This window comes from Oncorhynchus gorbuscha, linkage group LG24, assembly GCF_021184085.1.
Source record: "Oncorhynchus gorbuscha isolate QuinsamMale2020 ecotype Even-year linkage group LG24, OgorEven_v1.0, whole genome shotgun sequence".
In the NCBI taxonomy this organism is placed as follows: Eukaryota; Metazoa; Chordata; class Actinopteri; order Salmoniformes; family Salmonidae; genus Oncorhynchus; species Oncorhynchus gorbuscha.
Window position 1 is genome coordinate 42516467 of NC_060196.1, and position 15772 is coordinate 42532238.

General features: G+C 45.4%; 1 protein-coding gene across 1 annotated transcript in view; it reads left to right on the plus strand.

The window, feature by feature from the left end:
* LOC124012790 (E3 ubiquitin-protein ligase TRIM71-like) overlaps nt 1-15772 on the plus strand; it is a 51716-nt gene that overhangs the window by 12237 nt on the left and 23707 nt on the right. The window contains exon 2 of the mRNA XM_046326752.1: nt 13973-14140. Coding sequence (XP_046182708.1) covers nt 13973-14140 — 168 coding nt within the window. The remainder of the gene's footprint in view (nt 1-13972; nt 14141-15772) is intronic.

Genomic DNA, 15772 nt, shown 5'->3' on the forward strand with positions numbered 1-15772 from the left:
GCTCCTCCTTGCACAAAGGCGGAGGTAGCGGTCCTGCTGCTGGGTTGTTGTCCTCCCTAATGTACTGGCCTGTCCTGGTAGCGCCGCCATGTTCTGGACACTACGCTGACAGACACAGCAAACCTTCTTGCCACAGCTCGCATTGATGTGCCATCCTGGATGAGCTGCACTACCTGAGCCACTTGTGTGGGTTGTAGACTCCGTCTCATGCTACCACTAGAGTGAAAGCAACGCCAGCATTCAAAAGTGACCAAAACATCAGCCAGGAAGCATAGGAACTGAGAAGTGGTCTGTGGTCACCACCTGCAGAACCACACCTTTATTGGGGGTGTCTTGCTAATTGCCTATAATTTCCACATGTTGTCTAATCCATTTCCACAACAGCATGTGAAATTTATTGTCAATCAGTGTTGCTTCCTAAGTGGACAGTTTGATTTCACAGAAGTGTGATTGACTTGGAGTTACATTGTGTTGTTTAAGTGTTCCCTTTATTTTTTTGAGCAGTGTATAATTCAGTTTGAGTGAGCAGGTTAAAATATCTTCATGTTCATTCTTATCCTTAAAACTACAGATACGCCCGTAGATGAAGAATTGCTCATTCAACAGGTCTGACTCTCGCAGTGCAGAACTTAACTAGGCTTTTATACCACCAGAGTTGAGCTTAGGAGAGACTGCAGAGATGGTGGGCATACAGACATGTTAACAGATCTTTAGTTTAAATAAAAACATCACCCAACAGTAAAACAACCATTTGAATATTGACATCCTGAAAAATGTTTAAGGTGTAAGAGAGTTGAAAATGTTAGACTTTGTTTTTAATTTACTTACATAACTTGCTCCTAGGATCAGCCAGGTATGGGAACAAGGCAATGATGACCATGGCGTGGTCCTCTTTAACAGGCCTTGAAGGACTTGTCCTAGAAACACACACTTTCCTGTTTGAGAGCCAAACAAAAAGATTGATGTGTAAATCACAACTTCTGCTAAAAATTGTGTTAGGTGGTAAGGTACAGTATGTAATGAGTATATGACATATACCCATGTTCACTTGTCATTTGTGCAACCAATATCTTGACCACATCGTGTCTTCTGCTATCTGTTAGGCTTTTTGTCCGAGTGTAACAGCAACTTTACGTCCGTCCCCTCGCCCATACCCGGGCGCGAACCAGGGACCCTCTGCACACATCGACAACAGTCACCCTTGAAGCATCGTTACCCATCGCTCCACAAAAGCCGCGGCCCTTGCAGAGCAAGGGGAACTACTACTTCAAGGTCTCAGAGCAAGTGACGTAACCGATTGAAACGCTATTTAGCGCGCACCGCTAACTAAGCTAGCCATTTCACATCCGTTTACACTCACCCCCCTTTTGACCTTCCTCCTTTTTCCGCAGCAACCAGTAATCCGGGTCAACAGCATCAATGTAACAGCAACTTTACGTCCGTCCCCTCGCCCATACCCGGGTGCGAACCAGGGACCCTCTGCACACATCGACAACAGTCACCCTCGAAGCATCGTTACCCATCGCTCCACAAAAGCCGCGGCCCTTGCAGGGCAAGGGGAACTACTACTTCAAGGTCTCAGAGCAAGTGACGTAACCGATTGAAACGCTATTTAGCGCGCACCGCTAACTAAGCTAGCCATTTCACATCCGTTACACGAGCATACTCATTCATGATCCTCTCTCCTCCAGGTTTGTTCTTCAGAATGTCTTCAATCGTCTACGTTGGAGTAATTTAAAAAAGGAACACACTAACACTTTTAAAACAGCAATGAAATAGCAAGTATAATAAAACACACCATGATCATCCTCTCACAACTTTCATTGGTCATTTATCATTCAATCTTCAAGTTTGGCATTTGTTTAAACTGGAAATGTGCAGTACTTACATGAGAGACGATTATCCTCGGCTGTCTTTCTTGTAGCAGGACTCTGCTGCAATATAATGGTGTCCTCGGAGTCCCCCTCATTGTCACTGCGTTTTGATAAGGAGCTGCTTGCAGAGGAGCTCAACGAATCTAGCAATCATGTTAACATTTAACCGGTGTGTTTCACACTGTAATTATAACACATTTAGGTGGAAACATCCATTATCATGTTAAGGGGACTTTTGTTAATGACAGGCGGAATGCAAAAATGTAACATTTTGAATTGATTAGGCCCACTACTGTTCTAAAAGGGGTGGGAGAGGTCAGTACAGAAACAAAAACAAAAATTTTAAAACATCAAAATGAGAAAAGAAATCAGCAGATATATCTGCTTGTCTCACATATTCAGAACATGTGTTAGGCTAGCCAGGACTGTATGGATGAATGTGAAGCTCTAAGCTCATATGCAACTCACCATCGGGATTTGGGTTTTGGGGTCAACAAACCTCCAGCACACCAAGATTTTGTTTCTTTAGAAGAAACTCAAACACCTCCTCATCAACTTCAGTCTTCAATTCATCATAGACTTTTAAGTCCAAGGTTGGAATGTCAAATTTATTGGCAACTGTGAAGACAAAAATAGATTGCACAACCTTATTGATTAAATATGTTGTGTATTTTTAGAGAAAAAAACAGAACAGAAGACAGAAATCAAGAGGTCACCTTACGTGAACATCGTAACCCCAAAACTGACTTCGTGCTCCTTTCCTTGTCAATTCCAATTATATGCAGTCTACAGCCTGTCTACTACTGTCACGTACTGAATTGTTACAACAGCAGTCTGAGTATTATAGCAATACACCACAGATAGCTATCAACACTGAGAGTCAGTATAAGTATGTTGTTCCATAGGATATTGTGTGAAATTTGAAATGTTTCACTCACCACAATCCAAAAAGGATTTGAAGGTCAGTTGCCCCTCATAACAAATGTATTTCTGACAATCCCTGTACTTCACGCGTACAGCCTGCAACCTTGATGACAAGAAAAAAAAGTTTATTTAAATTGCATTAACACAAATATACACATTACAAGGGTAAAACACACGTGTTGCATGGATCTGCCTGCCGCTAAATACTGTCTACTAACAGCCCTCTTTTCAGAGTAAAACGCACATGTCGCACCAACCAAACTGCTCTAAAACTGTCCATCTGCTCTGTTCAGAGTAAAATGCAGGTGTCGCACCGACCAAACTGTTCTAAAACTGTCCATCAGCTCTGTTCAGAGTAAAACACAGGTGTCGCACCCACCAAACTGCAGCTAAAAACTGTCTAATAGCTCTAAACTTGAGTGAGAAACACATGTAGCACAGACCAACTGCCGCAAACTGTCTGCTAACAGCTCGCTTTTCAGAGTAAAACACATGTTGCACTGACTAGCCTGCTGCCAGAAGTCAGTAAAGTCCGCTAGCTACTGATAATAGCTAATACCGCTCTGTTGAAAATTTAAAACAGGTGATGCACTGAGCCACCGGGTGTACATACTGTCCATAAACCACTAAAAGTGGTATAACTTAATGTTACTGTAGCTAGCTAGCTAATTAGCTCTAGCTAGATGCTCACATTAGCATGTCAAATCGTGCAGTAACAGTAAGCCTACACTACAATGCTAGCTAGCTGTAATGTTGCTCAACAGTTTTAATTTGCACACAACGTTGACCAATGACAGTGAACTTACCTGGAATTCTAATTAAGTTTAGAAATGAAGAAATTCTGTGGTTCTGTGAATGACTTCTGATGTTTGGCGGATCGTTACTCTCGATCTGTCAACTCTTTCCATTCGCGAGACACTTGCAAATGGGCAATGGCAGCAAAATCTAAATTCAACCAACATTAGTGGGCGTAGTCATGCTGTTTTACTCCAATATAATTTATTCTGTATTTTTGCCAGATGTGAATGTCCTTGGCTGGCGTGGTTACACGTTGTCTGTGGTTGTGAGGCCGGTTGGAGGTACTGCCAAATTCTCTAAAACGACAGTGGAGGCAGTTTATGGTAGAGACTTTCCTGCTTATTTCAGCTCATGAAACATGGCACCAATACTTTGCGTTTTATATTTTTGTTCAGTGTAAACATACATGTAAAATGTAACATCTCGCAAGAGACATGGAGAGTTTAAATTCCACACACTGTGTTTCACTTACTCTACCTGTTTGAAAACTTGGCCAGAATGTTAGTGAACAAATATGGCATACGAATGATTTTAATCACAAACTCATATTCCTCACAATTGATCAATTAGTCCATACTCTATAGCCCTCAAACTCAACTCTGCACCTCAATGCCAGTTGCACTGAGTTTTCACGTTGTTGACCTCTAACCACTAAGACACAAATTTCAATAGAGATATAACTTCTGCAGCTTGGGGAATGCGTAATATTTGTGTTTAAAAAAATCTCACTACAAGTAGTTTGTAGCTCACTACAAGTCCAAATAACTAGTTCAGTTGGTCAGATTGATTATTTGATTCATTGCAGGATAAAGGGTTTGCCATGAGAATGTTGTTGTGCTTTATAGTTAGTCGTCATGGTGGTCAGCTTCTCTGTAGTCAACATCTTTTCCGTTATATGATATCTACTTGGTTGTGTAAGATGGAGTAGCCCACACACTGAGGGGATTAGATCAATGCCCCGGGCCTGCCCCGCATGAACCGGGTTAGCTTTGATTGTGGAATTCCGGCCTTGAGCCAGGTACCCCGTTTTGGCTGACAAAGCAAAAGTGACATAGAATAGGTTAAGCACGTGGAGTAATGAGTAGGATTCTGGGTTTTCACATCCAAAATTGAAATGCTTTATCTGCCTTCCCAATAAAAAGTCATTTGAAAATTCAAATATATGCTTAATATATAAAACGCCTTTGCCCAGTCACTTCACCAGCCATAGCCCGGTGCACTGCGGTTCAGCTTTATCAAACTCCCTCGCTGATAAGCGTGCGTGTGACAGATCCCTGTCATCCCTTCTTCTCATGGGCTCTGTCATGCAAGCAATGGTGATTGAAAATTGGACACACACACACACACAGCTCTGTCCAAAGGAGGAGCTATGCTATTGAAAGGATGCCATTATTTTCGGCCCCAACACACACACTTCCCATCTCTGGGTCTTTTTTTAGCTGGGGGTCAGAGGTGAGGGGTGAAGTGTCACTGGGTTAGGCTGGGGGATGGACAGATGCGCACGCTCGGGCGCACACACACACACACACACAAAATCTGCACTGTACGGATGAGGCCAAATGTTTTAACTAATCGGTTTCATGCTCTTCCCCCTGTCCCATGGGAGGTAGGTTTTACACATGGGCCTATTGTTTTAATGAAGAAGAAGAGTGTCCTTGTATTGTAGCTCAGTGTAACATTCATTTCCACATCAACACACAAGTCACTCTCATTGTTACTCTTTCTTCACACACCTCCCCCAACCTCTCCATTTCCTTGTCTACTGGTTGATCAGTATGTTCAGCTACTACTACTACTGGTTGTTAGGCTAAAACCAGTTCTAGAGATAAAAAAAAAAAACACTTGCACACATTTCGCATAACACAAGCATTTCGCTGCACCCACTATAAAATCTCCTAAATGATGTGTATGCAACAGATAAAATGTGATTTGATCCACACCATTGTGTTGTTAGTGCCCAGCAGGATTGGATTGCAGCTATCGGGCCTCCCACAGAGTCTATTTCTTTGTCGTGCTGAAATGATTCCCCAAGCGAATGACTGGTTTTAGGTTCCTACTGCCAGAACACGATCAGAGAGAACACATCAGAAAGGAGAGCTTTATCTGACAAACACACACACACACACACACACACACACACACACACACACACACACACACACACACACACACACACACACACACACACACACACACACACACACACACACACACACACACACACACACACACAGAGTCAGTTTGTGAGGCCTTAGGTGGAAACTCGACCCAGAGCTGAGACCGATACAAGAGCAAAGGAATTCCCGTAACTGAATTTGGGCCTCCTCAAGTTCTCTCTCCCTTTTACACACACACACACACACACACATATATATATATATACACACAAAAACACATCTGCAATTTCCCCAGCTCTCTGCAGGCCTGTGTTTCTCATCAGCAGTTTGTTGAAGACAATTGTGATTATTCCTTGGAGGGGCTGTTGACTGTCAACACACCTCATGGATATGTCTTTCTGTCTGGCCTGGGTGTGTTTGTGGAGGGCAGGCATTGAAGTTTCAGAGTTCCTCCTCCGTGTATCTTCCATCTGTGGGCATTTATCCTCTGAAGTGTGTGTGTGTGTGTGTGTGTGTGTGTGTGTGTGTGTGTGTGTGTGTGTGTGTGTGTGTGTGTGTGTGTGTGTGTGTGTGTGTGTGTGTGTGTGTGTGTGTGTGTGTGTGTGTGTGTGTGTGTGTGTGTGTGTGTGTGTGTGTGTGTGTGTGTGTGTTTCTGAGCGGCCAGCAGAGTTAGATTATGTGGAGTTGGAATTCCAGGGTCTTAATTCACAACATGTGCCTCACAATTAGAGAACTGCCCCAATGTGTGTGTGAGTGAGCGTGTCTGTGTGTGTCCCTTTGTTGCGTTCCCCCCTGACAACACACTTTCTCTGTCTTAGAGAGATTATTTTTCTTAGTCTACTCTTCTTCTTTTGTCATAATTTCTTTAACCTGGTGATTTCATTGGGAGTTTAAAAAAATCAGTAGTTTTGTTTGTGTTGTTGGCGTGTACACACACTGTCATTAAATGAAGCTTATTTATATCGACTGCTCATTTTTCTGTGTGCGTCTCTTCCGTGCATGTGTGTGTACTATGATACTCTTTGCACACCGAGGCATGCACTCACGTGGAAGTGTCAGCTTCCTTGTGTAAGCAGGACACTTCCATGTACGGATCAATCTCTTTAGGCTGACACGCTGGTGTGTGTGTGTGTGTCAGGTCTCATGGTGTCACTGTGATGGAGGATATCTGCCTGACCCTTGACCTCACAGACCCAGCTCCTGCACACACACTCAGTGTGCATGTCAGACAAGCAAAACAAAATACCTACCAGCTGCTTCAGTTCTCTTTCACACACCCAACTTTGCTCCGTTAGAATGGTGTGTGCCTCCTCACACCAGGAGCAGGTACAGTGCAATTTGGAAAGTATTCAGACTCCTTCAATTTTTCTAAAATTGATTATTCTAAAATGGATTAATCAATCTACACACAATACCCCATAATGACAAAGCAAAAACTGTTTTTTAGAAGAAAAAAACAGCAATATAACATTTACATACGTAATCAGACACTTTACTCAGTACTTTGTTGAAGTACCTTTGGCAGTGATTACTGCCTCAAGTCTTCTTGGGTATGACGCTACAAGCTTGGCACACCTGCATTTGGGGAGTTTCTCCCATTCTTCTCTGCAGATCCTCTCAAGCTCTGTCAGGTTGAATGGGGAGCGTCGCTGCACAGCTATTGTCACGTTTCTTCAGAGATGTTTGATCGGGTTCAAGTCCGGGTTCTAGCTGGGCCACTCATGGACATTCAGAGACTTGTCACGAAGCCACTCCTGTGTTGTCTTGGCTGTGTGCTTATGGCCTTTGTCCTGTTGGAAAGTGAACCTTCGCCTCAGTCTGAGGTCCTGAGTGCTCTGGAGCAGGTTTTCATCAAGGATCTCTCTGTACTTTGCTCCATTCATCATTCCCTCGATCCTGACTAGTCTCCCAGTTCCTGCCGCTGAAATACATTCTCACAGCATGATGTTGCCACCACCATGCTTCACCTTAGGGATGGTGCCAGGTTTCCTCCAGACGTGACGCTTGGCATTCAGGTCAAAGAATTCCATCTTGGTTTGATCAGACCAGAGAGTCTTGTTTCTCATGGTCGGAGAGTCTTTAGGTGCCTTTTGGTCAAACTCTGAGCAGGCTGTCATGTTTTTAAATATATATTTTTTTATTGCACCTTTATTTAACCAGGTAGGCCAGTTGAGAACAAGTTCTCAAATGCAGGCAAACTTAAATCCATTATACCTCATTTCTTCCAGCCAGGGGGAAACTCTTGTGCAACCAGGGGGGAAACTCTTGTGCAACCAGGGGGAAACTCTTGTGCAACCAGGGGGAAACTCTTGTGCAACCAGGGGGGAACTCTTATGCAACCAGGGGGAAACTCTTGTGCAACCAGGGGGAAACTCTTGTGCAACCAGGGGGGAAACTCTTGTGCAACCAGGGGGAAACTCTTGTGCAACCAGGGGGAAACTCTTGGGCAAACGGGGGGAAACTCTTATGCAACCAGGGGGGAAACTCTTGTGCAACCAGGGGGGGAAACTCTTGTGCAACCAGGGGGGGAAACTCTTGTGCAACCAGGGGGGAAACTCTTGTGCAACCAGGGGGGGAACTCTTGACCACCTTTACTCCACACACAGAGACATGTACAAAGCTCTCCCTCGCCCTCCTTTTGGCAAATCTGACCATATTCTATCGTCCTGATTCCTGCTTACAAGCAAAAACTAAAGCAGGAAGTACCAGTGACTTGATCAGTATGGAAGTTGTCGGAAGATGCGGCTGCTTTGCTAGAGGACTGTTTTGCTAGCACAGACTGGATTGTGTTCCGGGATTCATCCAATGGCATTGAGGAGTATACCACCTCAGTCACTGGCTTCATAAGTGCAGAGACGACATCGTCCCAACAGTGACCGTACGTACATATCCCAACCAGAAGCCATGGATTACAGGCAAGGTCCACAGCGAGCTAAAGGCTAGAGCTGCCGCTTTCAAGTAGCAGGACACTAATCCGGACTCTTATAAGAAATGCTTATTAGCAGACCCCCATAGTCCCAGTGGCCAAGAAAGCGAAGGTAACCTGTCTAAATGACTACTGCCCCGTAGCACTCAGGTCGGTAGCCATGAATTGCTTTGAAGCACTGGTCATGGTTCACATCAACCCCATCATCCCAGAATCCCTAGACCCACTCCAATTCACACACACACACACACACACACACACACACACACACACACACACACACACACACACACACACACACACACACACACACACACACACACACACACACACACACACACACACACACACACACACACACACACACACACACACACACACACACAATTCGCCCCAACAGATCCACAGATGAGGCAATCTCAATCGGACTCCACACTGCCCTTTCCCAACTGGACAAAAGGAATACCTATGTGAGAATTCTATTCATTGACTACAGCTCAGCGTTCAACACATTATTGCCCACAAAGCTCATCACTAAGCTAAGGACCCTGGGACTAAACACCTCCCTCTGCAACTGGATCCTGGACTTGACCTGATGGGCCGGCCCCAGGTGGTAAGGGTAGGTAACAACGCATCTGCCACGCTGATCCTCAACACTGGGGCCCCTCAGGGGTGCGTGCTTAGTCCCCTCCTGTATTCCCTGTTCCCCCACGACTGTGTGGCCAAACACAACTCCAACATCATCATTAAGTTTGCTGACCACCCAACGGTGGTAGGCATGATCACCGACAACGATGAGACAGCCATTAGGGAGGAGGTCAGAGACCTGGTAGTGTGGTGCCAGTACAACAAGGTCTCCCTCAATGTGAGCATGACAAAGGAGATGATCATGGACTACAGGAAAAAGCGGGTTGAACACACCCCTATTCACATCAATGGGGCTGTAGTGATTTTCAAGTTCCTTGGTGTCCACATCACCAACAAACTATCATGGTCCACACCAAGAAAGTTGTGAAGAGGGCACGACAATGCCTTTTCCCCTCAGGAGACTGAAAAGATTTGGCATAGGTCCCAAGATCCTCAACGAGTTCTACAGCTGCACCATCGAGAGCATCCTGACCAGTTGCATCACCGCCTGGTATGGCAACTGCTCGGCATCCGACCGTAAGGCGTTACAGATGGTAGTGCCCGAGTACATCATTGGGGCCAAACTTCCTGCCATCCAAGACCTATATACTGGGCAGTGTTAGAGGAAGGCCCCCAAAAAAACTTTACCCCCACCTACGTGTACAAATGACCTTTTTAGTAAATATTTTCTTAACTATATTTTCTTAACTGCATTATTGGTTAAGGGTATGTAAGGGACCATTTCACGGTAAGCGTTACACCTGTTGTATTCGGCGCATGTGACAAATAACATTTGATTTGATATGACCCCCTTTCAGACCTCCACTTATTTACACCCATTTTATGGGGGGTGGGTGGGGGGGGGTGTTATATCATGGAGTCTGTTTTGTATTTCAAATGAGGAAGGTGTTAAAAACTAGAAGTATAAATTAATTTACCTGCTAAAAAACAGAGAACCATTCACACAGACCCAACGCCTGTATTTTGGTTACAGGGTCTGTGAAAATGCAGGAATCATGACTAGGTCTTTAGTGGGGTTCAATTTACCCTGTTTTTTTTTACCCCATTCCTCTTTGAGATATACAACAAAGCAGACATGGTACATTTGTGGGATGTTGGTCTGTGTATGAAAGGGATAATGTGAAGCAGTCATGGTTGTTCCACAATTTGTTTTTACAGTGTTTTACAGTGTTTCAGTGCCTTTCTCCAAGGCAGGTTGAGCTTCTGACACCATGGTGTGATGTTACTGGCTATTCAACCCCCTCCCCCATATCCCTTTGGCTATAGGGAATGTGAATTCCAGTCCTAACTACCACTACAATGCTATTGCCAACCTTTTATATTTGTTTACCAGAGAGCTAGCCACCATGCTTGCTAACCTTTTAGTTTTATAAACCAGAGTGCTAATAGCCACCGTGCTGCTAGCCCATTAGCTTTCTTTACCAGAGAGCTAGCAACCATGCTAACCTTGTAGCAAACCAGACAGCTAGCCACCATGGTAACATTTAGCTTTGTATACCAGAGATAGCCATTGGCCACCATGTAAATTGTTTAGCTTTATGTTACTGTTGTTATTCTACTTTGAAACAAGGAGGTTTACGTGTGTGTGCTAAGGGGGAGGGGGAGGGGGAGCAGTAAAGTCCGGTGCACTAATGAAATACAATAACTCACTTCGCTGTAGCTCTGCAGTGAAGGGTTTTTATGTGTGTGTGTGTGTGTGTGTGTGTGTGTGTGTGTGTGTGTGTGTGTGTGTGTGTGTGTGTGTGTGTGTGTGTGTGTGTGTGTGTGTGTGTGTGTGTGTGTGTGTGTGTGTGTGTGTGTGTGTGTGTGTGTGTGTGTGTGTGTGTGTGAGCGAGCGTGTGTGACATCCTTCCCAGAAGGCTCCCAGGCTCCCCAGTCCACAACCCATTTCACACACCTTCCATGTTTTCCTTCCTCTGGTGTGTGTATTTATTTGCTGGGTTTATGTGCAATGTTTCTGCTTAACGTGGGTGAGTGTATGTGTGACATGCATGCATACATAGAAGGTCAAATATGTGTCATTCTCTCCTGTCATTGGCAGTTGTACTATCACATACCATAGGGGCGGCAGGTAGCCTAGCGGTTTGGAGTGTTGGGCCAGTAACCGAAAGGTTGCTGATTCAAATCCCTGAGCCAGCAAGGTGGGAAAAATGCCCTTCTGCCCTTGAGCAAGGCAGTGGACATTGACTTAAGGCAGCTCACCCCACCTCTCTGATCCAGGCTGTATCATATCTGGCCGTGATTGGGAGCCCCATAGGGAGGCGCACAATTGGCTCAGTGCCGTCCAGGTTTGGCCAGGGTAGGCCGTCATTGTAAATAAGAATTTGTTCTTAACTGGCTTGCAAAGTTAAATGAAGGTAAAATATGTATATCTTTTTTAATTCAGAGGGGTTGGGTTAAATGCAGAAGACACAGTTCGGTTGAATGCATTGAGTTGTGCTAAGTATCCCTTTTCCCTTCCCTTTCCCATAGGAACCTGTCTTTCTTTTCTTCTTTTAAAATAGTAATGCTTTATTGGGACCTGAGAGCTGAACACAGGGAGCAGAGAACAGAGCCTGGTCTTGGCTTTATGACTTTATGGTCAAGGGTCACACAGCCTGCTTAGTGGGGTCATAAACAGTTATAAAGCCTGCATAAATGGTTACAATAGCTAGGAGGACAGTGGTTGTGATCAGGAGTGGATTGGGGTGGTGTCTGTGCGTGACTCTGTGAATTATTTGTCCCTAAAGGCCTCCTTTGGTTCTAGAATGTTTTGTGTAGAATTTACAACCCCCGCTAACGTGGTAGCACACCTATGATGTTTTACACCTCAACACATCTTGTTTTTCATGTTTCTGTGTCATGTGCTTTCTGTGTGTTTGTTGTTGTCAACGTGTGTGCGTTGTGTTGTCACTCAGGCCCATGGAATGCCTAGAGAATATGTGTGTGTGTTTGTTTAACTATGCTTATGGGTACCAGAAGACCTCACACAGATACTAAAACAAGGAAAATTCAGAAATGTTTGGTCCCTACTAGGATTGTGTGTGTGTGTGTGTGTGTGTGTGTGTGTGTGTGTGTGTGTGTGTGTGTGTGTGTGTGTGTGTGTGTGTGTGTGCGTGTGTGTGTGTGCGTGCGTGCGTGCGTGCGTGCGTGCGTGCGTGCGTGCGTGCGTGCGTGCGTGCGTGCGTGCGTGCGTGCGTGCGTGCGTGCGTGCGTGCGTGCGTGCGTGCGTGCGTGCGTGCGTGCGTGCGTGATGTCTTCTTGGAGGCTATGAATCTGGGGAATTGGGGAATCTACTCCTCCTGCTAGTGGGTCAGTCGATAATATTAAATCCATTCCAGGTGTTATGTCATCCACAAGAAACCCCAGCCTGTGTGTGTGACCCATTGTTACAGCCGACATGATAGTGGTGGTGAAGTCCCTTTAGTAATTGTTTTATACAACTGGCCATGTAATCTATCCACAGTGAAAACATGACACCACTGTTCTCTCTGTAAGTCTCATCTCAACATCGCAGCCATGCTTGACACAACAGCCAGTTCCTGTCTCTTCCCAGAAAAGCAAAACTTTATTTTGTGTGTCTAATGATCAATTAGAATATGTAATTAAAGGAATGCTGAATGCTCAATTATGTTGGTTTTTCCTCCATATTGAAATATCAAAGTCATTTTTTAGTTAGTTCCAATCTATCTGATGTCTTTGAAAAAAGGGAAAGGAAAAACAACATGATAAGAAGAGTGAAGAGCAGATGTGTTTTAGGATCTAATGATCAGGATGATTCAGCTCATTGGTTGGAGATGGAAGACTTTCTCTCCTGTCTGACCCTCACCCCTCCATCTATACGCAGCTGCATTCCATCCTTTTGTTCTGCCCTCCCCTTGGAGAGGTTGAAGAAGGGGGGAGGTGTGGAGGGGCTGGAGGAGGAAAAGAGAGGGATGGAGCAGAGGATAAAAGGAAAGGAGTAGCATAAAGTAAAGTGTGTGTGTGAGTCATTATATCATGCCTCCCCTGGGACCGTAGCCATTATTGATGGATTGATTGCCGTTCCCACCCCCCTCCGCTCTACTCACATTGGACAACATTGATCCCTGTCGCTCTGGGATTTGTCGCTCGGCGCATATTTAATTAGTCTTTTGTTACCAATCACAGTGTATAGGAGTTTGGGGTAATTCTAATGGTTACGTGTGACTATCAATGAGTCAGCATGAAATCATTTAAAAAATATATTATATTTAAATATAATTCAATGCGTTGAAATGATAGATGTATCAATGCATTTTGTTATGATCAGTTGTTGATGATCTTTTTGGAAGTTTTCACTTAGTGAGTCAGTTTCTTGAAACCAAATATAAGCTTATGTGTGTGTACGTGTGTGTGTGTGTCCTAACCCTTCTTATATGTGTGTCCTAACCCTTCTTATTGGTGTATTGATCCATAAAGCCCCATATAGCCCTGTCTTATCTCACTGTCAGCCCTCTGAGCCTGAGGAGGATCAGGGGATGTGTTCAATCAAACTGCAGCATTTACATGTCAACACACCTCATAGTCAATAAAAAAACATCTCCCAATGGTTTCTGATCTCTTACACTCACCATGACAATTAATGCGTAACATATTAAAGCACTTAACCCATTAGAAAACCATATATTATATATTTGATCATGTTTTGATAGCATAATTTAATGAACTCTCCCTCTCTCGTCTAGGTGTTTCTGTTTTTCTGTGAGACGTGCTCGGTGCCGATCTGTAGGGAGTGTAGTGTGGGCAGACACGTGGGCCACAGCTTGGTCTATCTACAGGATGCTGTCCAGGACTCCAGAGACATCACCATCCAGCTACTGGCCGACGCACAGCAAGGAAGACAGGCTGTACAGGTGAGTGTCTGCGTGTGTGTGTCAAATCGAATAAATCCTATTTTATTTGTCACATGTGCCAAATACAGCCTTACCGTGAAATTCTTACTTACAAGCCCTTAACCAACCATGCAGTTTTGAGAATTTAAGAGAATATTCACGAAAAAAAAGTTGTAAAAAAAAGGAACACAATAAAAATAACAATAACGAGGCTACATACAGGGGGTACCGGTACCGAGTCAATGTGGAGGCTACATACAGGGGGTACCGGTACCGAGTCAATGTGGAGGCTACATACAGGGGGTACCGGTACCGAATCAATGTGGAGGCTACATACAGGGGGTACCGGTACCGAGTCAATGTGGAGGCTACATACAGGGGGTACCGGTACCGAGTCAATGTGGAGGCTACATACAGGGGGTACCGGTACCGAGTCAATGTGGAGGCTACATACAGAGGGTACCGGTACCGAGTCAATGTGGAGGCTACATACAGGGGGTACCGGTACTGAGTCAATGTGGAGGCTACATACAGGGGGTACCGGTACCGAGTCAATGTGCAGGGGTACAGGTTAGTAATGAGGCTACATACAGGGGGTACCGGTACCGAGTCAATGTGGAGGCTATATACAGGGGGTACCGGTACCGAGTCAATGTGGAGGCTACATACAGGGGGTACCGGTACCGAGTCAATGTGGAGGCTATATACAGGGGGTACCGGTACCGAGTCAATGTGGAGGCTACATACAGGGGGTACCGGTACCGAGTCAATGTGGAGGCTATATACAGGGGGTACCGGTACCGAGTCAATGTGGAGGCTACATACAGGGGGTACCGGTACCGAATCAATGTGGAGGCTACATACAGGGGGTACCGGTACCGAGTCAATGTGGAGGCTACATACAGGGGGTACCGGTACCGAGTCAATGTGGAGGCTATATACAGGGGTACCGGTACTGAGTCAATGTGGAGGCTACATACAGGGGTACCGGTACCGAGTCAATGTGGAGGCTATATACAGGGGGTACCGGTACCGAGTCAATGTGGAGGCTACATACAGGGGGTACCGGTACCGAGTCAATGTGGAGGCTACATACAGGGGGTACCGGTACCGAGTCAATGTGGAGGCTACATACAGGGGGTACCGGTACCGAGTCAATGTGGAGGCTACATACAGGGGGTACCGGTACCGAGTCAATGTGCAGGGGTACAGGTTAGTAATGAGGCTACATACAGGGGGTACCGGTACCGAGTCAATGTGGAGGCTATATACAGGGGGTACCGCTACCGAGTCAATGTGGAGGCTACATACAGGGGTACCGGTACCGAGTCAATGTGGAGGCTACATACAGGGGGTACCGGTACCGAGTCAATGTGGAGGCTACATACAGGGGGTACCGGTACCGAGTCAATGTGGAGGCTATATACAGGGGGTACCGGTACCGAGTCAATGTGGAGGCTACATACAGGGGGTACCGGTACCGAGTCAATGTGGAGGCTACATACAGGGGGTACCGGTACCGAGTCAATGTGGAGGCTACATACATGGGGTACCGGTACCAAGTCAATGTGCAGGGGTACAAGTTAGTAATGAGGCTACATACAGGGGGTACCGGTACCGAGTCAATGTGGAGGCTACATACAGGGGGTACCG